At 41.7% G+C, this 27628-nt stretch overlaps 2 protein-coding genes across 8 annotated transcripts in view; one reads left to right on the plus strand and one right to left on the minus strand.

Moving 5' to 3' along the window:
- Positions 1–12849: 12849 nt before the first annotated feature.
- On the minus strand, positions 12850–22658 carry POLR2L (RNA polymerase II, I and III subunit L). Of its 2 annotated transcripts, none has more exons than XM_083588257.1 (3): positions 22555–22658; positions 18897–18998; positions 12850–13293 (listed from the first exon to the last, which is right to left on the minus strand). In XM_083588257.1, the coding sequence occupies exons 2-3, from the start codon at positions 18989–18991 to the stop codon at positions 13185–13187; spliced, it is 204 nt and encodes a 67-aa protein (XP_083444383.1). In that variant the 5' UTR covers positions 18992–18998; positions 22555–22658; the 3' UTR covers positions 12850–13184. The 2 variants fall into 2 exon arrangements, with proteins under 2 accessions (XP_083444383.1, XP_083444382.1); XM_083588256.1 differs by lacking the exon at positions 22555–22658 and adding an exon at positions 22383–22548.
- A 169-nt stretch (positions 22659–22827) lies between these two features.
- Positions 22828–27628, plus strand: part of TSPAN4 (tetraspanin 4) — a 500953-nt gene continuing 496152 nt past the window's right edge. For 3 of the 6 annotated variants that reach the window (XM_083587759.1, XM_083587758.1, XM_083587755.1), the window contains exon 1: positions 22885–23008. The gene's annotated coding sequence lies outside the window, so the exon portion shown is untranslated. Of the gene's footprint in view, positions 23009–24125; positions 24209–27628 lie in introns of those variants that run through there. The other 3 variants (XM_083587764.1, XM_083587762.1, XM_083587761.1) reach the window with 3 other exon arrangements.

Genomic DNA, 27628 nt, shown 5'->3' on the forward strand with positions numbered 1-27628 from the left:
ATGGAGGGGTGGGGGGAAGTCCAGAGATTTGATTGAATCTTTGTTTTTTGTTTTTATTTATGATTTTGAATGTAAATTTTAATTTGTAAAATGAAATAAAAATAAATAATAAAGAAGTCCACAATCCTTTAGCCAACGATCCTTTAGCTCCGTATCCGTGCCTTTAGTGCACAAAATTGCCATTATGGGGCTCCCAGTTCAGACTGGGATCCTAGCAAAGGGTAGGTAGGCTTTTATCCCTGTAGCCCTCCTACAGTTTCCATTCTCCCTGACCATTGGCTATGCTGGCTGGGGCTGAGGGGAGCTGGAGTCCAACCATTTATGGAAGGCCACAACTTACCTGTCCCTGCTTTAACCCATTCCCCACTGCTGGGGTCTCCAGCAATTTGTATAGGAAAAAGAAGTCCAACTGAAGCAAATGGGAGGGTTCCCCCCACCCAATGCAAATTGCTATTGTGAACCCCCACCTCCAAATTGGGACCACATTGGGGGACAAATGGTTAAAGCCTCCTAGCCCCTGCTAGGGTCCTGAGTTAGATGTCCCCTGCCATGCTGGCCATTTGTGTTTTAAAATAGCAGCACTCCATCTAAGAGCACAAATATGGAGCTAATGTGCCATATAGTAAAGTCCCATAATTGGAGCTCCCCATTTTTCTCTCTCTCTTAAAAAGCATCTTGGACAAGATTTTGGTTAGGGCTGCAATACCAGGGAAGAGGGTCTAACCCTTTGTCCCCTTGATACAGTCTGTCCATCAGATCACCCACCCGATGCTGCTATTATAGGTGTTTTGTGGGGCATTTAGAATCAGGATCATGGCTCAGGGATAAATGGTAGCTCTGATTCAAACTGCCTCCCACTTTGCAGAAAAGCAAGGGGAAATCAAATCACCAAACGTCCATGTAATGTCTAATCTTTAACTTAAAAAAAATTATATTGATTTCCTAACTTCAGATCATAATTACAAATTCAGGTGCTCAAAGTAAATTCAGCAAGAACTGAACACGTTTCTTCCCACATACTTTTTAAGGCATAAACATAGTAAACGGCATCTTCCTTCTCCGTTGACCAAATAATGTCTAATTTGACCTTTAGTCCTGAAGTAAGTCCAAAAGTGAAAATGAATTGAAAATCAATTTCCTTTCTCCCATGTAATTATTTGCCACAGGGTAAGTCTAAGTAATGATCTGTGGCTTGCTCGAAACCTTTTTGACCCTCTAGTCACTTGTCCAGTGGCTGCAGGGAATTGAAACAGAATTGCTTGATAATTTGCCCAAAATACATGTATCTGAAATGAGCTATGGGTGTTACTGGCAATTATCGTGGCAAGAGTCTACTTTCATCTATATAATCTCCTCCCTGGAATCAAATATGAGAAAACTCCAGAGTGTATGGACTTTATATAGAAAAGATACATACTCCCACATAGACTATATCTGTGCCACTTAATATATAAAGTATCTCTAAGCAGGGCACAGCAAATTTTAAAAACGTAGATATTATAAAAATAGATAATAAAACCATCAATGCAAATGTCAACCAGTACAATACTAATAAACCATAACAGATGGTAACCCCTTATTCTTCTCACACATATCCCCACTCAGCACCTCTCAGCCTCCTAGCTCTCACTTGTGGCCTAAGGAAACTCACAGGTCATCCCAAAAGATCTCACAACAAAGAACCTGATGGCCTCACCCTAGTCTCTCACTCCAGGGCAGGTGTGCGGAACCCTTGGTCCTCTGGATGTTGGTGCACTGCAACTCCCATCATCCCTGGTCATTTGCTATGCTTGCTAGTTCTGATGGGAGTTGTAGTTTACCAACATATGGAGGACCAAGGGTCAGGCACCAAGGTATGATGGGGTGGCTCCAGACTGCCACAGTTGTGCCCTGTTCAGCAATCCAGCAGCAGCACTCCACATAACTTGTTCCAGGCCACAGCAGGCTAAGTTGGTTTTCCACAGGAGGCCAAATGATGGCAAATAGGACTCCCTCCACTCACAGTTCTTTCACTGGCCTCTGCACATCATAATGCTGCTGGGAGTTGTGAAATACAAATTGAGGTCAAATGCCCTGGCCAGAAAATATTTGTTGGCAGTGTACATAGCAGATGTCTACTGGTGGCTGGATATGTTGTGACATTGTCATGGAGAATTATTGTAAGTGATGAAGGAACCAGCTAGACCTTCTGCTCTTCAAAAGAAGGCCTGTTAGGACTCTGTGATATATGTTTTAATCATCATGGAGATTGTGAAAGTGAGCTCCAGTTTGTTGTCCAATGTGGCAAAGTAAAGTAGGGTTGTTTAATCAGGACTATGATGCTCTATCAAGCCTAGGGAGATTGTACCATAGTAACCTTAAGCACTGTGATTGTGAAAAGAAAGTTTGGTACACATTAGAATTCTGAATGATGGTGCCAAGACAGTCACACTGCATTGTGACCAAGTGACTAGATGGTTTGTGCATATTGTATAGGGAAAAGAGTATGCAGTAAGGCAGCTGAGGTCTTTTGGAAAGAGTAACACTATGCCAATGTGGTGGAAGCTGGTTCAGGAAAGGCACACACCTGGGACTAGGAACTGCAGTGGTCTGGAAAGGCTGACTTTGCTTAAGAGAGAAAGAAGAGGGCTGATTTGTATAAGCATTGCTGGTGCCATAGAACCCAGGTGTGTGTTGTAACTACAAACAGCTTTTTAGTATATTACTCTGGTATATAAAATAAAATATGTTTTTAAGAGACCTGTCAGGAAATATTCTGGCCCCGCTCCCTCCCCTGCTGGCCTAGTCGTGTGGTTTAGTTGGAATGGGCATGGCTCTTGTTCTGTCTCTCTGGCCTTGTTCACATAAAGCATGAGACCATGATTCATTAAACTATGGCCTAGTGTTATGTACCAGCCCTGCTCAGCAACTTAAGTATGCTTGTTTACTGTTAGCAAAGCACAATCTGAAACCATGGTTTGCTTTAATTATGGCTGGGTTAGGTACAAGCCTATGGTTTGTTTATCTACCCCACCCCAGACACTCAATCAAGCTACAAAGGCATGAGGGAAGAGCAGCCAGAAAACAAATCATGCTTTGAAGAAACAAGTCATGGTTTGATTGCCTATGAGACAACTCATGGTTAACTTGTGGGTTTGTTTAGACAAACCGTGGCTTATGTGTTATGTGCGAAGCCCGCTTATGGTGAACTGCTTTCTCAAAATTCAGTACAACTTGTGGTTTACGCATGAATTGTTAAATAAACCATGGCCCAGGGATATGTGCGAACCAGGCCTATGTATATGTTGGAGTAAGTGGAAGATTGCATGAGTTGCTATGCTTGACTAATAATCCTCAGATGTTCATTTGGCTGTTCAACTTACAATTGAACACTGCCAAAATCTGACAACAGTGTCCTACTGCATAGGACAAACAGAACAGTTTCTAGAAAAAAGAAAAAAGAAAAGAAAAGACACATATCTGGTAATACAGAGAAGCCAGTGGAGGAAACATTTCAGCCTCCCAGTCCACTGTGACCTTTAGATGTCCATCCTTGAATAAAGTAATTTCATAGGGCATCTGCACTGTGAAACCCTTGAATACACCAGGCAATTCAGTGCTATAACATGTGGACCAATTTTTAGCACACTACATGCATTAACTGGCTTACCAACTACTGTTTGTTGGTGAATGTTAATGAGGTAATGATCACTGCCTGTACTATTCTGCATTTCCTTTCTTTCTAAACTCACTGTTTACAATTTTCCTTCCCTCCCCATCCAACCATGTATATCTGTAGCTGCAACTCAGAATAACACTTCATGCAACTGATGAAGTAGACTGTGCTAGTCTTTAAAGTGCCACAAGAAGTTTTCTAGGAAGCTCTAGCTCATATATTTTATCTTATTTCAGATATAGAATTGGTTGTGAAATTAGATTTTCCACTGGATCAGATTTTTAGCTGAAATGCTTCTGGGTATTACTTGGAACTGTGATGTGTTTTTAGACAAAGACTGGGCCATCTGGAAGAGAGCCCTGAAGGCAAGGAGGAGTGTCCCAAAGCCTTTACGAAGCTAGTCACCCACTGCTAGTATATCTCAGGTCTTTGGGATGCTTGATTGTAAAGAACACACCTGATTCTAAACCCTCCAAGGTGTCTAGGCTAAGAAACTGTGGGAATTTGATTATTGCCTTCCAGTTGCTGTCGCGTTCTTACACATCTTGTTAGCAGTGGGGTGTTCCCTTGAGCATTTCCCTCATATAATGTAAGCATCTCTTGACCTTCTGTTGACAAGCATCAGGGGATGGGTGGGAGAAGTTCAACATGGTCATTACTGTCTTGCACTTTCCTTGATACACATCAGAGGGGTGGGAGCAGGTGTCAAAAGGACTGCTTGGATTATATTGCTAATGTGCTCAGGAAAGCATGTGTCAGGAGGCAGCCTGGATTGTTTTACTGTGGGTTGCCAACAGCAGGTCAGAGAGCACCTTTAGAGTACAAAGCTTGTAAATCCTAACATGTTACAAGGGATGCTTTATCTAGGTACTGCCATAAGGACTTATTTTATACAGCATTTCTGCAGAAATGGCACTCCTGTTAAGAACTGTATTAGGAATACTTTTAAAAGGACTTTCTGTGTTCATATAGGCCATATTGCTCCTGCAACAATACTGTGAGTTAAATCTGTCCCTGTGTGTGTTTGTTTGTGCGTCCGTGCAGTGCTTTTCTCTGAAAAAATGTTTAGGGGTAGTCTCATTTTCCTACTCATATTGAAATACTGCCCCACAATGAGGCCAAACTTAAATTCACAAAATGTTTAGGGGTATACGTACCCGTGTCCCCCCCAGAAAAAAGCACTGTATGTATGTATATCTTTCCTAAGTCCACCCATTGTTTGTGTTAACTGTATCCCTTCAGGTTGCAAGTGGGGGCTCACCTGACTGAACACTTCTAGAATTCTCCATGGAAGGGCGCATTTCTGTGTATAATACACTTTACTTAGGAGCATTCCGTAATGGAAGCCCCCAGTCGTGATATGAAGTGGGGAAATGTAAGGAAACAGATTCACTTATTCAGCTGCTGTATGTAGATAGCTAGCATCTAAATATTAAGAAGTGTGAGGCAGCAGCTGTGAGCAGCAGATATATATAATATATCATAAGACTCAGAATCTCAGGGCCGTGTGTTTAAGCCCCACGTTGGATGAAAGAGTTCTGCACTGCAAGGGTTGGACTAGCTTATCCTCATGGTCCTTTCCAGCTATGATTCTATATGAAATGTGAGCAGGAAAGCACACTGTAAAATGGAATCGGGAAAGGGCCTAGTTGCACTACACATAATGGAGGGGGAGACTAAACACCAGGCTGCCATTTCCAACTGCAACTTTGTAATATTTAATTCTGCGCTAAGTTATCACATTATGGTAAACAGTAATCTGTATTCACCTATTATGCTATGTGGGTGCCTTATCACTGGGCAAGTGTAGCATCTGAAAACACCGCAAGACTGTCTGTCCTAAATATCTTATAACTTTTAATAGATGGGAGAAAGCATAATCATATTATCTTTATTCAACATGTTGAGAGAGGCACAGGTTTTCAATCAAAAATTCATTTACTCACATATTTCAACTCTTTTCTAACCACTATGATATCCAATGAAAATATCTATATTGGTCTTTGAGAAATGATTTATATTTTTTAAAAAATTAAAATGTATATATGCAGCCCCATACATTCAGGCTCAGCAAATTCTTTTCTTTGTTTGGGGTGGGGGAGAAGAGAGAGGGAGGGAGGGAGGGAGAGAGAAAGCTCAGCAAATTCTAATTCTGTACTGCAGAAGCCAATGCCTGTCTGTCTTCCAGGAAGAAAAGCAGATCCCATGAAATGCTTGTCATAGTTTCCTTGATATTACAGAGAAGAGTAATATTTTATATAGGCAGCACTCACACAAAAAAGTGTGGCTGATCAGATAACAAAGAAGGTAGGAAAGACAAGCTTATACTGTGGAATATGCCTGACAAGCAGCTGGAAAAATACATTGATAAAATATTATCTACTTCATTGTATGTAGGTAATTTCCTGCCCCCATCCCAAACCCATCATTCTCACCCTCACTCCTAAGTTGTAGGTCCTTAAGTTTAAGTGATTTTTTTTTTTAGCTGTTGTTGCCAAGGAGTGTGGTGGTCTCCTTCTTTGGAGGTCTTTAAGCAGAGGCTTGACAACCATATGTAAGAAGTGCTCTGATGGTGTTTCCTGCTTGGCAGGGGGTTGGACTCGATGGCCCTTGTGGTCTCTTCCAACTCTATGATTCTATGATTCTATGAACATTAATAAAATGTTATAAATGGAAATGGGCAAAAAGAATCACATTATAGCAAGACACTCCAGTCTGCACAGGTTTTCTAATATTTTCTAGGGCTAATTTTTATGCAGATAGCTCAGTGGATAGTTCCACGCGTCTGTACTCGCTGGAATTGGCCACACTCAGTTCATGGGCTGCATCAAACCCATGAAGAGGGTTGTTTCCCCACCCAATCATTTCTGCCCTGCTACCACCTCCTCACCATGCTCCTTGAAGAAGCTAAGTGGGAGACCTTGAGTGGGAAACCCTTCTTTATTTTTTGGCTTTTCTCAACTTCCGGGTTGGCGCCTCCAGCAATGGCTGAATTCCTCTGATCGGGAGGAATTTCCTTCGTGTAAATCAGGGTCTGGCCGCCACGACGAAGGCGGGGACCCACTAAAAATCACAGGCGGGAGAAGCCTGTGAACGTGGGATTCGGCTGGCACCTTTTGCGCCTCCCCTACTGGCGGGGAAACCCGGTTTTGGGGATCCGGAGCGACGTGGGGTGAGTGGTGCGGTGCTTCGAATTGACTGCTTCTTTCACGGAGCGAAGCCGCATTGCTGTTGCCAGAGAGCGCTGACTTTTTCCTGTGGACAATTTGATCTTAAAACAACTACCCGTGAGTAGAATGGAAAATTGGATTTTTAAACGTCTTAATTTGGCACCGAAACGGGGAGGTTCCAAACAGGAAGTCCGCCTTCCCCTTTTGTAAATAGACTGAAGCAAAGAGGCTGCAAGCTAAAGTCTTGGAAAGTCCTCTGTAAAGGGTTAAACTTCCATCAGCTAAAATCATTAAACTCCCCTTGGAGGCAGGAGAAGAGGGGGGAAATTTTGGACCGCGTAAGCCTGCAGGATAGAGAGTGAAGAAAGTTAAATTACCACCGCTCTGAACCTAGAAACGGGCTGCTAGTAAGTCTGACGTTTTGGGAAAGTTCATTGACTGTGAATAAAACGTTTGTTGACAGATAGTTAAATAAGAGAAATACATTGTTTCCATTGTTTCCTTCTGCGTTTAAAAAGGAGTAAAAGTAACTGAAAATTGAAACTAATTTTATCGCTTGAACCGTGCTTAAAAGGATTGATACAAATAGAAAATGTTTTCCTCTAGAGGGAGCCTTTGAAACTGTTACAAGAGTTGAGCTGGGGGAATCTCCAGCTGCAAGATAAAAAACCGTGAGAACCAGGGATTGACCTTGGATCGGTAAGAATGTCGACAGAAAAAGCCTTAGTGATTGCATTATGCAAGATAAGTGATTCATTGGAACAGCTCCATAAGAAGACAGACGTGATGACTATCAAAATTGATAACTTGGGACAAAAAGTGACTAATTTGGGACAAAAAGTGAACATCTACACAGAAACTATTTAGGAACTGATATAGGAATCTACTTTGACATGGCAAATTATGGAGAAGGCGAGGGAGAAAGTTGTTGTTGTTGAACCTAAAGTAATACAAGTGGAGAGGGAGAGAGTCCCAGCCTTACAGAGGCAATTTGATGAATATAAGTTGTTGCCTTCTATGACTGAATTTAGAGAAAGTCAGATTTTGAGGATTGGAGCCCTGCTTGGACTGGAGAAGGAAAGTTGGATAGATCCCCCCATGCAGGGATGTACTGACCTTTGGGACCTGGACTTGGGTCAGGAGGAGACTGGAGTTGTGGGGACCTTCAGATTTGGAGGGATTTTGAAACACGTCCTGAAATATCTTTTGGATTTTAGTTTTAACTACGGAGATTTGGCCGACCTGTCGAGAAGGAATAAAAACATTGCTAAGTCGGAGCTTCCCCTAGATCTACTCTTCAGTATCAAAGGAAGGAAATTAAGAACAAGATCAGCAGAAGACAAAGTAAAGTGCATGTATAAATATGAAGAAGATCTGCAGAAGGGACTTGGAAAAGAGTTAAGAGCCTCGGACAGAAGATCACCAGGTTGATGGACCATATGGAATTGACGGAAAGGACTGGCAGAATCCGAGACCAGGGAGAAGAGACGGTGGAAGAAGATTGGAAAAAGTTTAAAGTTTATTTATAGAAATACTGTAAAATTAATGAGTGTTAGAAAAATGTTGGAATGAAATTATATGGCTTTAGTAGAAATATTATAAGGAGTTAAGCACAAATAAGTATTATAGTATTAATGGAAAATAAGGTTAAAATAAGTTAAGAAAATTATATGACAGAAAATAGAGAAAGATGGAAAGGAATTGCTGAAACAATTAATAGAAGTGGAATACAAAAAGGGAGGTGAGAGGAGGTCGATGAAACGAGGGAATGAAAGATAGGGCATTGAAATGGTATGATGTATGTTTTTAAATTGTTTTTGCTTTGTTTTGTTTAGTCTAATGTGTTAACATTGCGTTGTGTATTGTTTATATATTGTATTGTATTTTCTTTCTTTTGCTTCTTCTTCTTTTTTCTTCTTCTTTTTTGTAAGGTTTAAAAGTAATAAATATTATTTTTAAAAAATATATTTTTTGGCTTTTCTCTTTCTTCTAGTGAGGAGTCTCCTTTTCTCTCTGCTCTGCTCTCCCTCCTTGCCTTCTCCCAATTCAGTAAGTGGGAAGGGATATGGTGACAAGCAACGACTGTGTTGGCCACATAGGGAATTTTTGTCTCGTCCCAATAACACCCCCCCACACACACACCTTGAAATGGCACTCAGATAAAGATGGTTGCTGTGGTTGACTATGGTCTTCATCAGCTCCCCTTCAGGCATTCCTATGCTTAGCATAAACGTCTGGAGAAGAATTCTAAGCATGCTCATGTGACCATGTTTGGATTCCTCCCTGTTACTGGCAACCCCGATAATGAAGGCTTCCTGACTCCAGGTAGGAGTCTAGGCACATTCACCTGAATGCATTTATGAATCCCCTTCAGAACTTCGCAAGGAATACAGGGAGGTCTGAAGTGAATGTGGAGCAGCAGGGCTTTCATGCATACCTCCTTCCCACTTTAAGCCTGCAGGCCCGACCAGAAGGCTAGAGTGATTTGCCCAAGGCCATTCAGTCAAGGCACTCAGAGGCATTTCCTGTTGCTGTTTCCCAAGCTATGGAACTCCTTCCCCTGATAGACTGCCAAAACGTTTATCATGTTCTGCACTGGAGCATGATTTCCTTAGTCTGAAAATACTCTTGTGGCTGCTTGACATGGAAAATGGGATGCACACTGGTAAACTGCATATTGCCTGAAACTTGCAAGAGCTGTACTTGCTCCCCTCTCTGTGCACATACTGTAGAACAGGGATGCCAAACCTGTGGTTCCCCAGCCAGCATGGCCAAAGATCAAAGACAGTGGGAGTTGTAGGCCTGACCAACAACATCTGCTCCAGGGAGCCCTGGGTCCCTGTGGAGTGTATGTGCAGTAGAATAAGAAAAAAGACCAGTTTGGTGGTCACGTGTTACAGGGACTAGAATGAGTGTGCATGATGTACAGATGTGAACCTGCCATGAACAGTTAAGTTTCTCCTTTTAAGAGGTAGGTAAAATTTTGGTTAACACAACAGGACTACATTCACTGGATGAAAGATAAGCATCTTCCTATTGAAGCCTATACAGTACTAAAATACAACTCTCTTATAGAGGGGAAATGATTTAGTCTGATTTTTTACTGTGTTACACATGAAAGTAATAGATCACACAGAAGTTGGTAAACAAACAGCTGCAGCACATACCCACTGACAACTTTGTGTACCTTTAAAAAGAAACCAGGGCACGTCCTCTGCGCTAATTACTTCCAGAGCTTAATTGCCAGAATGGAAGCATTTTTCACTTCCTATTTACATATTTAAAACGAAGAGGGTCAAATTCTCATCTCAGTAGCAAAGAAACTGTGACTGAACATTTAAGGACCCATCACACTTCATTTCTCAAGTGCATACTATTAAACGTGTTGATTTTACAGTCCTCAAACATAGGTGGAAAAATCCATTTCACCACATGGGGCCCAATTCCCTTCTGTCCATATAAAACTGTTTTAGTTTTATTGACTGCAGGACAGATTTGAATGCCAGTGAAGAGGATGGCCTATTGTTGTTAGCTGCTCACTTTCAAAAGCCTCTCTCTGCCTTTTGTTTTCTGCAAATTTGTTTTCTGCATGTGCTCTGATAAATTTTATCTCTTGCCAGGAGGACTCCTTAAGCTTTAGTCTCCCCTCTCCCCCAGCTCCAGAGAAAGCTTGTCGTGGCACATGCGACTTGCTTTCTGTTGTATGGCTTTTTAAAGTTTTCCCCAGGTTTGGGTTGAGAGAATTCTTCCCCCCTTCCAACTGCTTATGGCAATAACCAACCTCCACAAAGACTCCTATTCAATCCCACACCCTTTCTCCATGACTGGACTCTTCTTTCTCTCCCCCCTCCTCCTCTGTATTGCTACAGCTTGCTTCCCACCCCACCGCACTCAGCTTGTTATCTCTTTTGCCCACCCTTCGAAATCCTACACTCATCAGCCTGGGGACAAAATGGGTCTGGTAGCCATGACAATAGATTGTTTGCAGTTGCACCAATGGTGCCCTCTTGTGTTGTGTATCTGCATAGGCATGATACCAACCATCTTGGGAAGGTTCAAGCTCTTACTCAGTGGTGGCAAAATTATGAGGGACATAAAACTGGGCTGTAAAATGATCAAGGATAAAACCGGCACATCTGCTAGAGTCAGATAATGCAGGGGTGAAACTCACATAAAAGCTTCTTGCTTCATCTGACCTGGCACCCAGAAGCTAACACAACCTTGTTCCCTAAAGACACAACTTTGGATGGGTAACTTATGCACTCCAGAACCATGTAGCCTAAAACAGAATGTTGTTTTTCCAGGCATTTTCCTAGATAATGTGGCAGGCGTACAAAACATAAGCTCTCCAACCAACTGTGAAACACAAATGCCAGAATTAATCACTTAATGCCCTTTGCATTAGGATAAAGTATGTGGTTTAAAATACAACAGAGCACTTTTAAATGAGGAACTGCTGAATGCTGGGGGAAAAAGAAGAGCAATCTCCTGCATCCCAGTAATAAATGAAAAAGGAAGCTTAACTTGTAAAGATTCACAGAACTGATGAGAATAATAATGGCTAGGAGCTTAATAATGTTCCCAGATCTGAGGGGTTTCCAAAAAGGGAAAGCAAATTAATAAAACTCAATTAAAGCAGTCTTGGCAAAAGGGGACCTCTATAAGGAAGACGCTGTGCACAGCTAGCTATCTCAGTAACTAAATAAATATCCATAGTTTGTCTTCTCTACAGTGTTCCTTACCCCCATGTGCAAAAAATTCACTTATTTACTAGGGACCAAATCATGCATGTGGAGAAAAAGCAAAACTTTTTGGGTACCAAGCCCAAGGACTATTCTGCAGCATTTATTTATTTATTTATTATATTTATTTATTTATTATATTTATACTTACCTTTGTTCTTCAGAAAAACTGTAGGCAGCATACATGGGATTGGATTGTGTGATGGTTTCCCATTCACACACTACCCAGACTTCATCAACATTTCTGTATTGGTGGGACTCTTAATTTCTAGGACTCCGGTGTGCTTTATAGATGCATTTTCTTTCTCAAGCATGCAGGTTGCTTTTATTATTAAATGAAAGACAATGAAAAACAAAAGGGGATGCAAAATCTCAGAACAATCTGCACCAGTAATTTGTGAGATGCGTGTGGAAAAGCAGGCCTACTTTCCTGTAACTAGTTTTTTTTTTTAATGAAACTAAGGAGACTTTATCAATGGCTTTAGGAGATAGCCTGGCAGCGATATGAAGGCAAGATTTCAAATTACAGTGTTTGTAATTTGGTGGTGAGGTTACAAACTTTGCATCTTGCTAAATAAAAGGAAAGCAAAGTTCCTTTCCTCTGTTTTAACAGCTGTGTAAAAGAGATGATCAGCAGCCAAGTATTTATTTTCCAACTTTATGTGCCTAATGAACAGCTGGCTCTGCAATGATTATGGAACATACAAAACAGGTAGAAGCAAAACCTTTTATTTTGCACAGACAAGAAAACAGGCCTTTCACCTGCCCTGTATTACTGAATCTGCTCACTTCCTCTTTAACTGGAGCTTACACCACAGTTCTGGAAAATGGACTGCCAGTTTTGCAATGTGACATGCGAGAGAAATGGAAGGAAGAAGATTGTGCCAGCAATATACACTGGTAGCTTAGAAGATGTTCCCTCAGTCTGAATGCAAGAGATTGAGTTTGATGGATAATGCCCCCCCCCTAAACCCACAGACTGGCTTTTCTAAGCAAACAAAATCCACCCTCCATTTTTATTACTTTTTCATATCACAAGTCATGGTACTTGTCACTCAACTGGATCTCACGTCTTTAAGATAACTTCATATAATGTAATAGTGTGGATCAACACCAGAGAGGTTATTTCCACCCCACCCCTAAAATGATAGGAAGTCCAGGAGTGAACAAGTGAAATAGGTTAGCATGCAGTCAGTTCTCTTTAGTTTCTTGTATGAGAGTCTTGATAGAGTAAGAGGAGTACCACAGGATGAGATGAAGGACAATCCTTACAAAATCACAATGTGGCTATAACGACAACCTTTATTAAAACTGCTGCCAGTGGCACAAAGTACAGTTTTTTTTAAAAAATCACAATTCTCCACAACCCATGAGATTCTGATGAACTTCCACCCCTGTTTTAATTAAATCTACAGTCCCCAACTGTGTGTAAGTGGATTTCATCTTTCAGTAATTTCTTTTCAAGAGGTTAGTGGCTAGGACCTATAGCATGCCCAGAGAGTGAAATCCTTCACTGGACATGATGATCTGCATTTGTAACCCCCTGCAGCTTAGTTTGAGGAGTTCTAGCAGCACGCTGGTCCATATGTATGTAGTATAATACATTTTTTCTGCTATTTATTTCTCCAGAGGGGCATAATTCAGGAGCTTCTCAATCAGATCCACGTGGGCAAGCAGCATTCGCCGACAGCAATATCTCTTCAGACCCAGAGCATCCAAAGCGTCACTAAGAACAAACAAAAAGCAGGTGTGTTTGAAAGAAAAGCAGCATGCTGAAACCTGATCCCAGCCAAATAAAGGGAAAAGCCTTGTCCATGAGATAGAAGAGGAACTATATTACTGTTGTTGTTACAATTTATATTCCTCCCCAAAGATCATAGGGTGGCAGGCACAGTGATAATAAAACAATATTAAAAAACTAAAACAATTTCAAAATATTCTAAAAATATTAAAATATAGTCCATAGAAGCAAGGCGATTGACTGTGGTAGGGGGCTGAACCCCCCACTCCCCAATGATCAAATAGGATTGCTATTTATTTTTCATTTCATAACATTTATATACGGTTTGATTTTAGAAAATGCTATCCTCAGAGCCATTTACAAGACTGTTGCTGTACTCAAGTTATTGTTTCACTTTGATAATCTGCTAGTTTTTAGTTTTTTAATTCATTATGACCATAAACACATTTTAACAATACTGAATGTGACAGGCTTAACTTTATTATTTGCCCATTAAAGAAGCAGATGTAAAAGTACACAACGTCCATCATAGCCTGCCTTGAGTTTCTCTTTAAGAACAGTTATTGGATCCCTAAGATGAAATCTCAGCCACCTGTCTCTTAATTAAGGTCTACCTAGCCACAGACTTTCCCCCCCTTATGTTCCAAGAAAACAAAAGGCCTGGAGGGTAGGCGGGAAACCCACAAGCTTGTATGTCTGTGGACTAGTTTATGTTAGTCTTGTAACAAAGCATCAAATGCACAGAACACCGTTTCTGCCAGTATTGGGCTCCTGAAGGAGCTTCATTCTCCCAAAGACATATAAACAAACCATTACCTGAAAACACATCTAGTATTAGCTTACTTTTACGCCATGCCTGTGCTTTGCGATTCACTGTGCTCCCCATCACAAACACTTCTGGCTTCTAGCAATCTTCAGGAGCCCTTTCTAATTTTCCTCTCTCCCATCCATACAATAAGTGCTGTTTTCACCACAAACCCAGGAGGAGTGAATATGCATAGTAGGGGAAGCAGGATTACAGCAGATGGTCCACACCAATCTAAGTATTATTTGTCATTGTTACTACTACTACTACTACTACTACTACTACTACTACTACTTTTTATGTATACCCAAATGTCTCCTTCAGCAAAGAAGTTAGCAAACACCGGAAGGCTTTGGAAGCACTCTCAAACAACAGGTGTCCATTTTGACACATTCTGTAGGTCCAATATAAAGTCTTCCTACACACATATATTTCGAACGCTGCAGTAGCAGCAGGACTGGAGGAACAAAAGCAGTTTGGTAAGAGGCCATGAAGTAGGCATGGCTAGTCTAAGTCAGGCTATTGGTCCTCCTAGCCTAGTACTGTCTACACCACCAGCAGGTCTTTAATGTTTTCAGACCTGGGAGCCACCTTTAACCTGGCATCATATGACATTCACAATTATTTGCAGCTACAAAGGAAGAATTGGGATCACTCCCAATTTTTAATTTCAAGCACTATATATATATATATGCACTATATATATATATATATATATATATATATATATATATATATATGGAGGGTGGGTGGGTTCCTTTTTTTGCAGCCAGGCAGGGCAACAAAGGTGCCAAATTCAAGAAGTGCCAAATTGAAGCAGAGGCTGGAAAGGAAGAATTGGCTAGAAACTTAAAGTTTACTCCCAATTCCAACTCTGGAATTTGGCTCTGTGCCTTCACCAGTCATGATGGACAGGTGAATGTGTGCCCCCTGCATCACCTTACCAGCCAAATGGGGAGGTCTGGCAGAATTAGTATGCTGGTGGGCCAGAGGTTTCCCAGTGCTGCTCAAATGAATGTGATAAATGATCAGTGAGGGGACAGTAAGTTGGGTGACTGTTTTAGACAGGTTCTTTCTTATTAGTGCCCAGTTAACTCCAAGTTCAGGCTTTGCTATCTATCCTCTACCTTAAAAGATACAGCTTCTCTGGTGTCTAACCTGACCGTTTAGGTCAGCATTAGTTTCTGTTCCATTGGGGCTTTCAATGGAGACTGACGAGCTAAGATTAGCAATGGCTGGGCAGTTGACCCTCTGATGTAGCAACACATTCAAAAAGAAGTTGAGTTTTTCCAAGTGTTATTAATGTACATTTTGACATGTAATAAAGTAATAAATTTCTCATTTAAGAATTTAAATTTCCCATTTAAGAATTTTGCTCATGATTTATGCTAGGGTGGTGGTATGGGCAAACCAAGTTCTCATTCCCATTATGGGCCTACTAGAGTAATTAACATTCAGTTTGAGATGTGAGGTGCTCACAGATCAAGTAGGTAGAAGTCATAAAATAGAAGCAGAAAGCTGATGAGCATAATAAGACAGTGCCTCTTGAACTTAAGAGGCCTCCAGCACACACACTAGATTTCCACATAGGATAAAATCTTCAGTACAGTGTATGACCTCAGAAGTTATTCAAATAATGGTAACAACATAAATCACCCTGTCAAATATTTTAATAGAGGCTCAATCAGTTTCATATTTATTTTATTTTTAGAACTTAGGCTGCAATCCTAAACAGTGGGGTTTACTTCCAAGTAGACATACATAAGATTGTGCTGTTAACCTTCCCAAAATTGCAGAAACGTTTGACACTACAAAATACTTAAAATAAGCCCCCACACTTTGATTGTTATCAACCCATGGTGTAGTTTTTAAAACTCTGAATGTGGAATATTTTTAGCTAAACTAATCAGCAGAACTGAATAGATTTTTGAATATTTTTACCACCTCCAATATTCTAAATAACTGTCTGAAGAAACTCAATGTAAGAGAAAAACAGCATTTCCAAATTCCGCAAAATCTCTGCATCCTCAGACAAGTAAATTATTCCCTTTAGCTGACCCATTTTTTTGCTACAAGAAATGATTTTAATAATATCTGACATATAGATCTGCCCTCAAAATTGTGAGTAGGCACTGAGCTAACAGACAGCTTTGCTGCAAGGGAGAAACTCAAATATGTATTGTCTACCCACTTGGTCAATGTAAAATCATACAATAAATTGCAAGAGAATCTGATTTATGCCTAAGGCATAATTCAGGTGCATTTATCATGCAAATATTGTACTAAAGTACTACTTAATCTCAAATTCTAGATCCATAAATTCCAATTCTGTATTTGCAATGGAAAATCAATTGCTAGCAGAATGGCTATGATTAACTACAACCAGAAACAATGCTGCAAAGGTAAGAAAAATGATGGATACAGCAACAACGAAGAATTATATATGAGACTTCTCTAGACACTAGCTAGTCAAGAAAGAAAGCCTTTCTTCATCCTTTCCTTCTGTATGTTTTTGATTTTATATTATCTAGATGTTTAATTCATATTTGGAAAATAGTGTTACACAGGTCTCAGAAGCTGAATTATGTAGCACCCATAAGTGAAGCATGTACTAGCATTTTTCTTAAAACACATGAGCTCTTAAAACAAGGTTAATAGGTAGAAATCTGCCACAGCACTTGATACTTTGTGATTTTTAAAATCAAGCAAGTGTTCCTTCTGCTTTTCTATATAATTCATGCATTTGAAACTACCATGTTGAAAGAAAGGCTCTGAATGAGCTGGAACCACTGTTCAGATAACATATTACATGTGTTATACTCTATTTTTAGCAGCATCAGCGACACAGTAGAAATAAAGAAGCTTCTTCGTTCTAGTATACAAAACATCTTTTCATATCATCAAATTTAAACCAAGTGTTCATATCATGCAGCTCACATAAACCTGTACACCTTTTAAGAGCTAATTGGTATTCTAAAAAAATCAGATACTATTTAAAATGCCCTAAAATAGAATTTCAGTTCCTTTTAAAAGTGTCTAACTCCTGTAACCACAGGGGGGAAAGAAGCGTGACAGCAGAAAGTTTAGGTACTTTCTAAGATTAGCCTTTAATTAATTATAGGATCTTAGATGTTCTAAGTTCTCAAGAGTTCTGAAGACTCAGCAAGACAATGGGGCCTGTCATTTCATACTACTCAAGAGAAACAGAATTGTTTTCTGAAAAATGGAACCATGGCTACAATTCTATATGTACCTGGGAATAAGCCTATGGAACTATGGAAGCAAGGATAGGACCGTACTGTTAACAGAAATGCAAGAGAGTTATGTTTGTGCGAAACATTACACTGAAATACAGTGGTACTTCAGGTTACAGACGCTTCAGGTTACAGACTCTGCTAGCTAACCCAGAAATAGTACCTTGGGTTAAGAACTTTGCTTCAGGATGAGAACAGAAATCGCGGCACGGCGGCACAGCAGTAGCGGGAGGCCCCATTAGCTAAAGTGGTACCTCAGGTTAAGAACGGACCTCCAGAACGAATTAAGGTCTTAACCCGAGGCACCACTGTACAAAAGATGGGCAACACTATCTTCTGTTCATTGATTTGTTTCCCATGTCAGATGGTAATGCTTAATCAGAGCACTAGAGGATGCTTGAATATAAATGCTGAAATGGTGTCAGTTCTTGCAGCTCTACCTGTGGGGAGAGATTGAAATGCTCCAATTGTATTCGACATTCACTTCTCACTTTGTCAGTAAGTTTTATATGTGGGAAAGTGCTTTCACTTAAGGTTCAGCAATGTAAGACTGAGGTCAACCAAATGATTTTTTCTAAATCAACCTAAGAACTTTCACTTGAATTTCATACCCTGTTTCCCCGAAAATAAGACAGTGTCTTATATTAATTTTTGCTCCCAAAGATGTGCTAGGTCTTATTTTCAGGGAATGTCTTATTTTTCCACGAAGAAGAATACGGTACACATTTATTGTTGAACAAAAAAACAAAAACAAAAAGGAAATTTATTACCTGTATACGGTACAAAGCCTTACAGTAGCTTTGGGGGCCTTATATTCCGGGGTGGCCTTATTATCGGGGAGGCCTTATATTCGGGGGAGGCCTTATATTACAGCAAGAGGCAAAACTGGAAGTAGGTCTTATTTTGGGGGGATGTCTTAATTTCGGGGAAGCAGGGTAGTTAGGCAAAGGAAATTCAAGTTTATACAATCCAACTTAAATATGCAAATCAAGCATGTTTATGGAAGTTTTTCCAATTTTCATAATTCATTTCAAGTGCAGCAAGGGATTCGTTTAATCCGAGTACAACCTTCTACATTGAGCCATATCTGAGAAAAAGCAAAGCAAAGCAAAGGGGGGTTTAAAATGTCTCCAATGTTAGCTCCTCAGTACTGTAGCTACATTTCCCCCATGGAACTCTGAAAAGCCTCCTCAAGAAAATCAGGCAATCTCAATTATTTGTAGGTAACTTGCTAAGTCCACTACCCTTGGAGTTAGCCCCACTGAATTCATTGGACTAAGTTTTGAGTAGACAGGACTAGGATTGCACTTTAAAATATCCCTGAGTTTATGCTTTCATTATTAATATGGTTCTATATGATGTAATTATTATTTATAAAAATTGGACCTACACTTCATAAAACATGAGCACAGGATAAAGAGTGTTATACATACCTTTTTGTGAATGATCCCTGGACTACTGCAAAATGTTAATGGATACTTTTCTCAAAACAGTTGTGAAAACACAAGTGTGTGAAGCAGAGTCCTTACCCTTCTGTATACTCAGCTTGCAGAAGACCAAGATACGCCTCCCATTTGTTTCCAACGATTTTGCCGCAAGTGAAGCATCTCACTGGTATGATCATTTTACACCTAGGGAAACATTAAAAACAGGAAATTTAAACAGTAAGCGCATGATTTGATGTATCTAAAACTAATACCAAGCAGTCTAACCAAGGCATTTAAACTGCATTAGTTCCAAAGGCAAAGGTAAGTGGGTGTGGACCTGGTCAGTGTCTGAAAGTAGGAGCACCGGAGCCCTCTTTCTGGTGTTCAGCCTGAACTGGTCAGGGCAAAAAGCGTGTACAGGGCAGAGGCATGCACACTGGCCCCACCCACATTGTCCCCACACAAGCTGGCTCTACCACTTAACCTTCTTGTGTTGAGCTTCCTGAAGGGGCTTTAAAAGATTTTTCTTCCTGCTCAGTGTGGGAAGGCTGGGGTTTGAACCAACAAGCTGGGGATGTTGTGGGGCAGCACCAGCATGCATGCCCCAGGCTCCTAATGCACTTTTTGTTCTTGCATGCTTAGTCTGGACATCTGAAGCGGACTCCTGAGAGCCCTATGCAATCGGGACAAAGTGTGTATTCAACACAAATCTTAGTACAATTCTGAATATGTGCTCTTACATATGCTAAGGCTGCAGTCCTATGCACACTTACCTTATCAAGTTATTTAATGTATGACTTGAATGTATTTAATTCCAAGAACCTTAATGGTTTTGAAGAAAACCAACACTGGCTATAGATGCTGGTTGGCAAACCAATATCCTTTCTTCAAAATGTTGTCAGCGCTTTGACCTAAGTATATGTTTGCATTTCACCTTTGTATAAGACAGCAGTTTTGATAGGAATTTCACTGAGTCTAGCTTAATCTGGGCTGGCTATGAATTAATATTTTTAAGTTTTATTGAAGCACAGTAACCATTACTGATAACTCAAAGTTACTGATTGCCATTAAGAGTAATCGTTTTTCAATAAACTAATAATTTGATAGCTCAACCAGTTCTCTTTTGCCTTTAAACTGAAGAGCATTATTCCAATAATTTAATTTTTTTTAAAAGATATTTATTGAGATTTTACAAACAAAGAAAATTACAATATAGGAAAAGAAAAAAAAAGAAAAAGAAGAAGACAAAGAAAAAAGATACAAAAATACAGAAAAAAATACAAAATATGTAAAAAATAAAAAAAAATTAAAAACAAATCAAACTTTTCATGTCTTATATTTCAATTACTCGTTTCCTGACCTCCTCACACCTCCCTTTTTTGTATTCCAGTTCACATAGTTAATTCAGCAAATCCTTTCCCTCTTTGTTTTTATCCTAATTATAAATCTTGACATGTTAAACATCATATTTTCATCTAGTTATCAATCCTTTGATATATTCTTTTAATTTTGTTACTAAAACCATCTCATTTCAATCCTGCATCATATTAACATTCATTAATTTTACAGTGTTTCTGCAGATAGTCTTTTTTTTTTTAATTATTTTTTTTATTAAAGGTTTTTATAACAGTAACAAACATATAACAAATACATAAACAGACATAAACAAAAACAAAACAAAAAACATGTACCATTTCATATCTTAATTTCTTATACCTTTCTTCCCCGACTTCCTCATGCTTCCCTTTTCTGTATTCCAAATTCTTATCAATTACTCAGCAAATCTTCCCTTATTTTAATTTAAATTTAATCTTTCCTTATTCTCCTTGTCTTAACCCTTACTAATAGTAACCGTTTACTTTCCAGTCCAACATCATTCTAACTTTCATTAATTTTGTAGTATTTCTTTAAATAGTCCTTGAACTTTTTCCATTCTTCTTGCGCTGCTTCTCTTCCCTGGTTTCGGATTCTGCTCGTCATTTCTGCCAGGCCTTTCTGCAGATAGTCTTTAAATTTCTTCCAATTTTCTTCCACCAACTCTTCTCCCTGGTCGCGGATTCTGCCAGTCATTTCCGCCAATTCCATATAGTCTATCACTTTCATCTGCCATTCTTCCAATTTAATTTAAGACCCATTTACCTCTAAGCAAAAAGGTGAATAAAGATTAAACTGCAGTTAACTGAAGAAGTGTGCATGCACACGAAAGCTTATACCAAGAACAAATTTAAAGGTAAAGGACCCCTGACAGTTAAGTCCAGTCGCGAACGACTCTGGGATTGTGGCGCTCATCTCACTTTACTGGCCAAGGGAGCCGCCGTTTGTCCGCAGACAGTTTTTCTGGGTCATGTGGCCAGCATGACTAAGCCACTTCTGGCGAAACCAGAGCAGCCCACGGAAATGCCGCTTACCTTCCTGCTGGAGGGTACCTATTTATCTACTTGCACTTTTTGTCGTGCTTTCAAACTGCTAGGTTAGTAGGAGCTGGGACTGAGCAACGGGAGCTCACCCTATCGCGGGGATTCAAACAGCCAACCTTCCGACTGGCAAGCCCAAGACTCAGTGGTTTAGACCACAGCGCCACCCACATCCCCAAGAACAAATTTAGTTGGTCTCTAAGGTGCTACTGGACAATTTTTTTATATATATGTCGACTGCAGTTAACTGTTTTTTACAATGCAAAATAAATATTAGAGGCGCTCCTTATCCACCCCTTGGTTTGAGTCAGGCAGCATGCATGACCGGGTCCCTCCATGGGCATTGCTGGGGGGGGGAGGGCAGCTGCCCCTCCCAAATCAATAAAATTCAACAAAAATACAAATACATAGCAAACTGAGGTTCTGCCCCCCAACAAACATCCTGGCTATGTCCCTGGGCCCCACCTATGCTAGAGTGCTGAGTTTGGATGCTGGAGGAACCAAGGAGCTTGCTGGGTGGCCACCAACCAAATCAGCCTCTCGGCCCAGTGCCAACTTGCCTCATGGCTGTGGTGAAGATGAAAAACTGCAACTTAAGCTGCAATCCTATGCGCGGACACTTGGGTGCGAGTCTCACAGCAAGCAATGAGATCCAGAGGAACAGCTTTGTTTGGAATGTCATAACAAACGCAAGTAAGACTCTTGTAGCACCAGAAAGACAACCATATAACTTGTGGCATAAACTTTAGTGAACTACTTGGTAAGAGTGAATGGTGGCTCCAAACGGCGAACTCATATGTCACAATAAATGTGCTAAGTGTTCAAGGCACCACGAGGCTCTTGCTTGAAATCAACTCGTCATCCTCTTGTTCTCCTTAACCCTCCAAGTAAACATGGCCAAGCCCTCGCCCGCCCCAGATTTCGGCAATACTTTAAAGCTACATAAAGAGGGGCGGGTGGCTTCCGTCCTTGCCCACATCAGAGTGCCTGGCCGGGATCGGTGGCCCCGAGCAAGTTGTAAATATGGTGCTACAGAAACTGGAGGAAGGGGCAGAGGAGAAACCGCCCGCGCTCACAGAAACCGGTCTGAGCCTTAGGAAGCGATTTAATCCCGCTTCTCACTCTTTTCTCCTTCAGAATGAAAAGGTAACGCATCATTATTTATTAGCATTACCGTTATGTTAACAGTAGCAGCGGCGGCGGCGAAAGAGCAGGAAAGTCACGACTGCTACGAGATACCTTTCCTTCTCTTACTACGAGCGTTTTTGAAGAGCGGGAGGACGGGGAAAAGGCGACAAAGGGAACCCCGAACTAAAGCGGGAGGCTTGGCGGACCAACTGACCTACCTAACGGACACTCGCCGTGTCCCGCGCGCACCGTTGCCGCCGTTACCAGCTTTGCAAATCGCCACGCCCCCTCCTCGCCGGGCGCTACTAATCCACGCAATGGGGGGAGAACTGTTTTCAGACTTCCGCAGCAGTACGCTACAGTGAGCACGTTAAGAGACAACCGCGGGAGATTTCCGCGCAGATCAACACGCCCCGTGGAGGGCTGGGGACAGCGCCCTCTTCTTTTTCGCTCTATTCTGAACCCGGCCCCTCTCCGAGGGTGAGGAATGGTACGGTCCGAGCGGTACGGCGTCGCGGTTGGCTCAAGAAAGTTGCGTTCAGCGAGGGCTTTCGCGTTTCTCGTGCGCGCTGAGTGGCAGCTGGGGCGTTCGGATTGCAGAGCGCTGAGTCTGGGCAGCGGGAGCAGCTTGAGCTCGCAGCTTCATTGGAGCAAGTGGCGGCGGAGCGTCAGGTACCCCTTTCCATTCGTGTTTCTTTTCGCGCTGTTCTACGGGCACTTGTTGCTAGAGTTTTTTTCTTTCTTTCTCCAAGCGAGAGTTTTAGAAAACGAAGGCTGATTTTTCTGTCTTCCGTACATTGAGTTGTGCTGTTGGCTGGAAAAGTGCAACTGGTGGTGTTGCAGTAGTTCAGCCCCGTCAAGTTTTTCCTTGCTGATGGGAGCTATAAAACGGGAAAAATATAAGGTGGGGAGAGGAAAACGGTGTTTCCTCCGCTCCAAATCTAAATCAGGCTGCTGATGCCTTGCAGAGGAACACAGCTGCTCTGGTGTTATGCTACTTGTGGCGATTTCTTTCTCTCTTTTTTGCGCTGCCAAAACCCACTCAAGTTAGTGGAGATTTGCAGTATGTGCTTGGGAGAAAATGCCTAGATGGCTGTTTCCAAATGGTGATCGCAATCTCGTTGATGTTTCTACGGAAATCACGAGAGAGAACTTTAAATGGAAACACGCTGCCAGAAAGGAGTTTTCGTTTAAAAATCCCTTCATTTTGGAGAGCCTAGGAGAAATAGCAACAACCGCTCTTGGACATTCAATCCAGCCAGACTTTCCCTAATGCTGCTGCCCCGGCGCTCGCTCTCCTTCGGAAATGAAAAACGACCCCCCCCCCGTCCCCAACAAGGAGAGCATCTTTTTCCTTCCTCTCGGGTGTTAACTTGATGGATCCGTGGGTCGCTGGTGTCACGCGAAAACTTGCCCAATATATATATATTAATATTTATATTAATAATAATATAAAATAATATGCGGGGAGTAGCTGCTCTCCAAACCTTTGGGAGGCGGGACCTACAACAGTCCTGTTTTTTTTCTCTGGAAAACAAACCTCTCTGTGCGTCTCGCGCCCCAGTCTCTTCGCACATCGGTAGCCCGATCCAGTGCACGTTTACTCTGAAGTAAATTCCAGATCACGGGTGACAGTGATAGGTTTACTTCCCTTTGAAAGTGCGTAGGCTTTGCAGCCTGAGCAAACCGTATCAACGTTTAGGTTGCATGCCATAATCCCCCCCCTTCGCTCCCCCTCCGGCATTTCTAGGTAGTGGTATATGGTGGTCGGTAGAGCCACATCCTGGTACGCCCTCAGTCCCATGCACACTTATTGGCGGGTGAACCCATGGAATTGAGCGGGACCTCATCCTCCGGAGTAAACAATTACAGGTTACTATTTACTATTTTTATTTGTATTTTGTGTGCCACCCTTCTCCAAGGAGCTCAGGGTGGGGTGGCGTATGCCGCTCTTATTTTCAAAACAGTCCCGCGAGGGAGATTTTGGGCTGAGAGATGTTGACTGACTCAAGGTCGCCCCTTGATGGGTGAGTGGAGAGGTGAGCTGGGGTCTCCTTGGAAAACCTCGTGAAAGGAGGACTATTTGCCATAGCGCAGATTTTTCGGGGGGGGGCGGGAGGCAACATTTCTTGCATATTTTACAGTGGAATTTCTCCCTGTGAAGGAGAAATAAACGTGAATGCAGTTGGAGTTAATAATGGGGCTTCTCTACACTATGGTTTGAGAAGTGTGGGCCTAGTACAACTTTTTATGCAGTCCTCTGTTTGGCTGAGGTGAATGGGTGTGGTCTGCTTGACTTTTCTAGAGTGACTTTGGCTTCTCTCCTGCCACTGGTGCCGAATTAAATTTTAGAGTCTCCTTTAAAAGGGTGAGATTTATTCACAACTGTATTTAAGAACAAACTGTTCCCGCTTCAGGGGGATTAGCATGTGGTGTTTGCAGGATTGTATCCAATGGCAACATTTTATTTGGGAAAGAGCTATAAATCATGGGGGTGGGGAGTTTGAGGCAGAAGAGCAAATGAATAGGATACCAGAGTTTGCAAGCTGTAAGGCTCTGTGTCCTTCCACAAACTATTGCTATGTCTTCAGGCAAAAGACCAAGAGAGATGCTATCAGATTTCTTGATCTCTCCCAGTTGTGTCTCTGAGTATGCTTGGCATTTGAATTGAGTGGGATTGTTATTATTGGTCCTCATTCTGCAAATATTTATCCAACGCTGTGGGTCATGTAGATGTTTACTTCAGAGTAAGTTTCCTTGAACTCCCTGCAACTCACTTTTGAGCAAACACTTGGAAGATTGGGTTCTATTTCTTTCTTACTACAGACTTTCTTTGAGAGATGTACCATTTCCTGAGACGAAAGGGAAGGTGGTGGTAGAGGTTTTTGGTGGGAAAATTGAATTGTGTCCTTGGAAGATTAAGTCTTACTGGGAGAGGTAGACCAAGGGAAAGCAATACATTCTGGCATCTGAGGCAGACCCTAAATTGACGCCTTCCTCCCTGCCAGGGAAGAAGGGGTGAGGAAAGATCTACATCAGGAGCAAGGTGGGGAAAGGAAGTTCAACACCGGGATCTGCTATCCAAGAGGATTCTGCCACCTGAGGCAGTTGTCTCACCTTGCCTCTTGGTTGGGCCAGCCCTGAGGGAACTATCCCTTATAGCAACAGTAGCTAACCTGTTGCTCTCCAGACATTGCTGGACTCCAACTCCTCTGAACCCTAGCTAGCGTGGCCTCTATTTGGGGATGATGGGAGTTGTAGTTCAGCAACATCTAGAAGGCCACATGTTAGCTACTCCTGCACTACCACCAGGAAGACACCATGGTGGCTTATGGGAATTGTATTGGATGGGGTGAGGGGCAAGAGTCAAGGTCTTTCACTTAGGCTAGCTTGCTTAAGCTATAACTTTTACAGCTAGTGGGGGGGAGCAAGATCTGTATAGTCCTCCCCCACCCAAAGTGCACTGGAGGCTATTCATTTAGCAGAAGGAGGAAAGAGTCTTCCAACATCACCTCCTCACAAGGATGAGATTGTTTGTGTGAAGGGCTGTACCTTGAGGAGTGGGTGATTTTTCACATAAGACTTTGTTTCCCATTGCTTTGCCCAGCCGAGCCCAGCCTGCTATACAGTGGACATGAATATATACTGGTGATGCTTGGGGAATCAAAGTATGTGCTGACTATGTGCCCTTTCGAATTACTGTGGACATAATTTCCTGGGACCTCCGTTTGGCCTCTGTAGAAAACAGGATGCTGGACAGGACTTTGCTCTGTTTCACCAGCGTTGTTCTTATTTTCTTACAGCTTGTCTGTCACAGAAAAAAACAAGTCTTGTGGCACCTTAAAAGACTCAATAAATTTATTATAGGTGACATAAGCTTTGGTGGACAAGTTTGATGCATAACAAGTTATCCTCAGTTGGCAGATTTGGGTATAGGTCAGGCATGGGGCACTTGTGGCTCTCCAGATGTTGTGGGATTCCATCTCCCATCAGCCCCAGCCAGGAATGATAGGAGTTATAATCCAGCAACATCTGGAGGGCCGCAGATGCCCCATCCCTGGTACAGAGGATAACAAACAAGTAAGACTGTGACAATCCTTTATATACAAACTCCTCCTTTCACTTCTAATAACTATGTAGCCAAAAATGGCATAATCCACACCAAAAGACATTGGCATGTTTTGGGGAACCCTAAAAGTTGAAGTACAATTAAAAAAATCCTAGAAGTGTGGGGAGAGGGAGAGGACATGCACAAGTGTGGACTGAGCATGCTTAGTGGCCAGAGAACATGGAGTGTCTTTTGGGGGAAAGAAAATGTGGTGGGTTGGAATGTGGTATTCAGACAGTCATTCTCCCCAGAATACTCTATTCCAGACCACCCAGTTTTCTCCCCCCCCAAAAAAAACCACTCTGTGTTCTCTGGCGCCTGAACATGCTCAGTTCACACTGGTGCATGTCTGCTTATGTCCTCCTCCCACCACACACACTTTTAGGATTTTTTGTATTTCTGCAACTTTGGGTGTGAATGGTGCCATTTTTTATTTTATTTTTTTGCTACATGATCATTCGTTGCTGTTATTGTGATTTACTCTTGGGTAATTCTGGAGTTCCTGTGAATAACCAACCTCCTACCTGAACTGCTCATCTTGTCACTTTTAATCCAGTGGTGATATAGATAGGGAAAGGCCCTGACTCATTCCAAGTTCTTTCATTCATTTCTTCCGCCTTTGATTTATTTCTTGACTGTGTGTGTGTGTAGTGGGAGGCAATCAAGTAAACATAATCTATGTAGTTTGCGGAGGCTGTAGATCAGAGGGAGAGAAGCCAATATTTTGCTGAGAGACCAGCTGCCTTTGGCCTTCCTTCAACGGTCACTTAGCAGCAGCAGCAGCCATTCCTTCAGGCTACCTGAACTGTTTCTTTCCCAGCTGGTCATCATAAGAACTGTAACTTTAATAATTGGTATATGAGCTTGCTTGATACCTCCCTTTCTATCCCTTTCCCTTTCTGAGTGATATATTTTAGATTGTTTGTAAGCAGCTCTGGGCGCAAGTCTGAAGGGGCAGGGTAGAAATGCTTTAAATAAATGAAAGGCCTGCAAATAACCAGGAAAAATGTGTCTCACCTCCCCCCCCCTTTCCCCCCTTTCTTTCTGGGTCTTTACATCTCTAAGTTTGTTATTTTAAGTTGGACATTGATGAATTTGGACACTGATTGTACATCATGGACCTTTTAAAACTTACCGAAGTTGGATTGAAACTAGGGTGATTGTGTGTCCTACATTACTGAGAC

Source organism: Podarcis filfolensis (assembly GCF_964270895.1).
Source record: "Podarcis filfolensis genome assembly, chromosome: 1".
NCBI classification, from domain to species: domain Eukaryota; kingdom Metazoa; phylum Chordata; class Lepidosauria; order Squamata; family Lacertidae; genus Podarcis; species Podarcis filfolensis.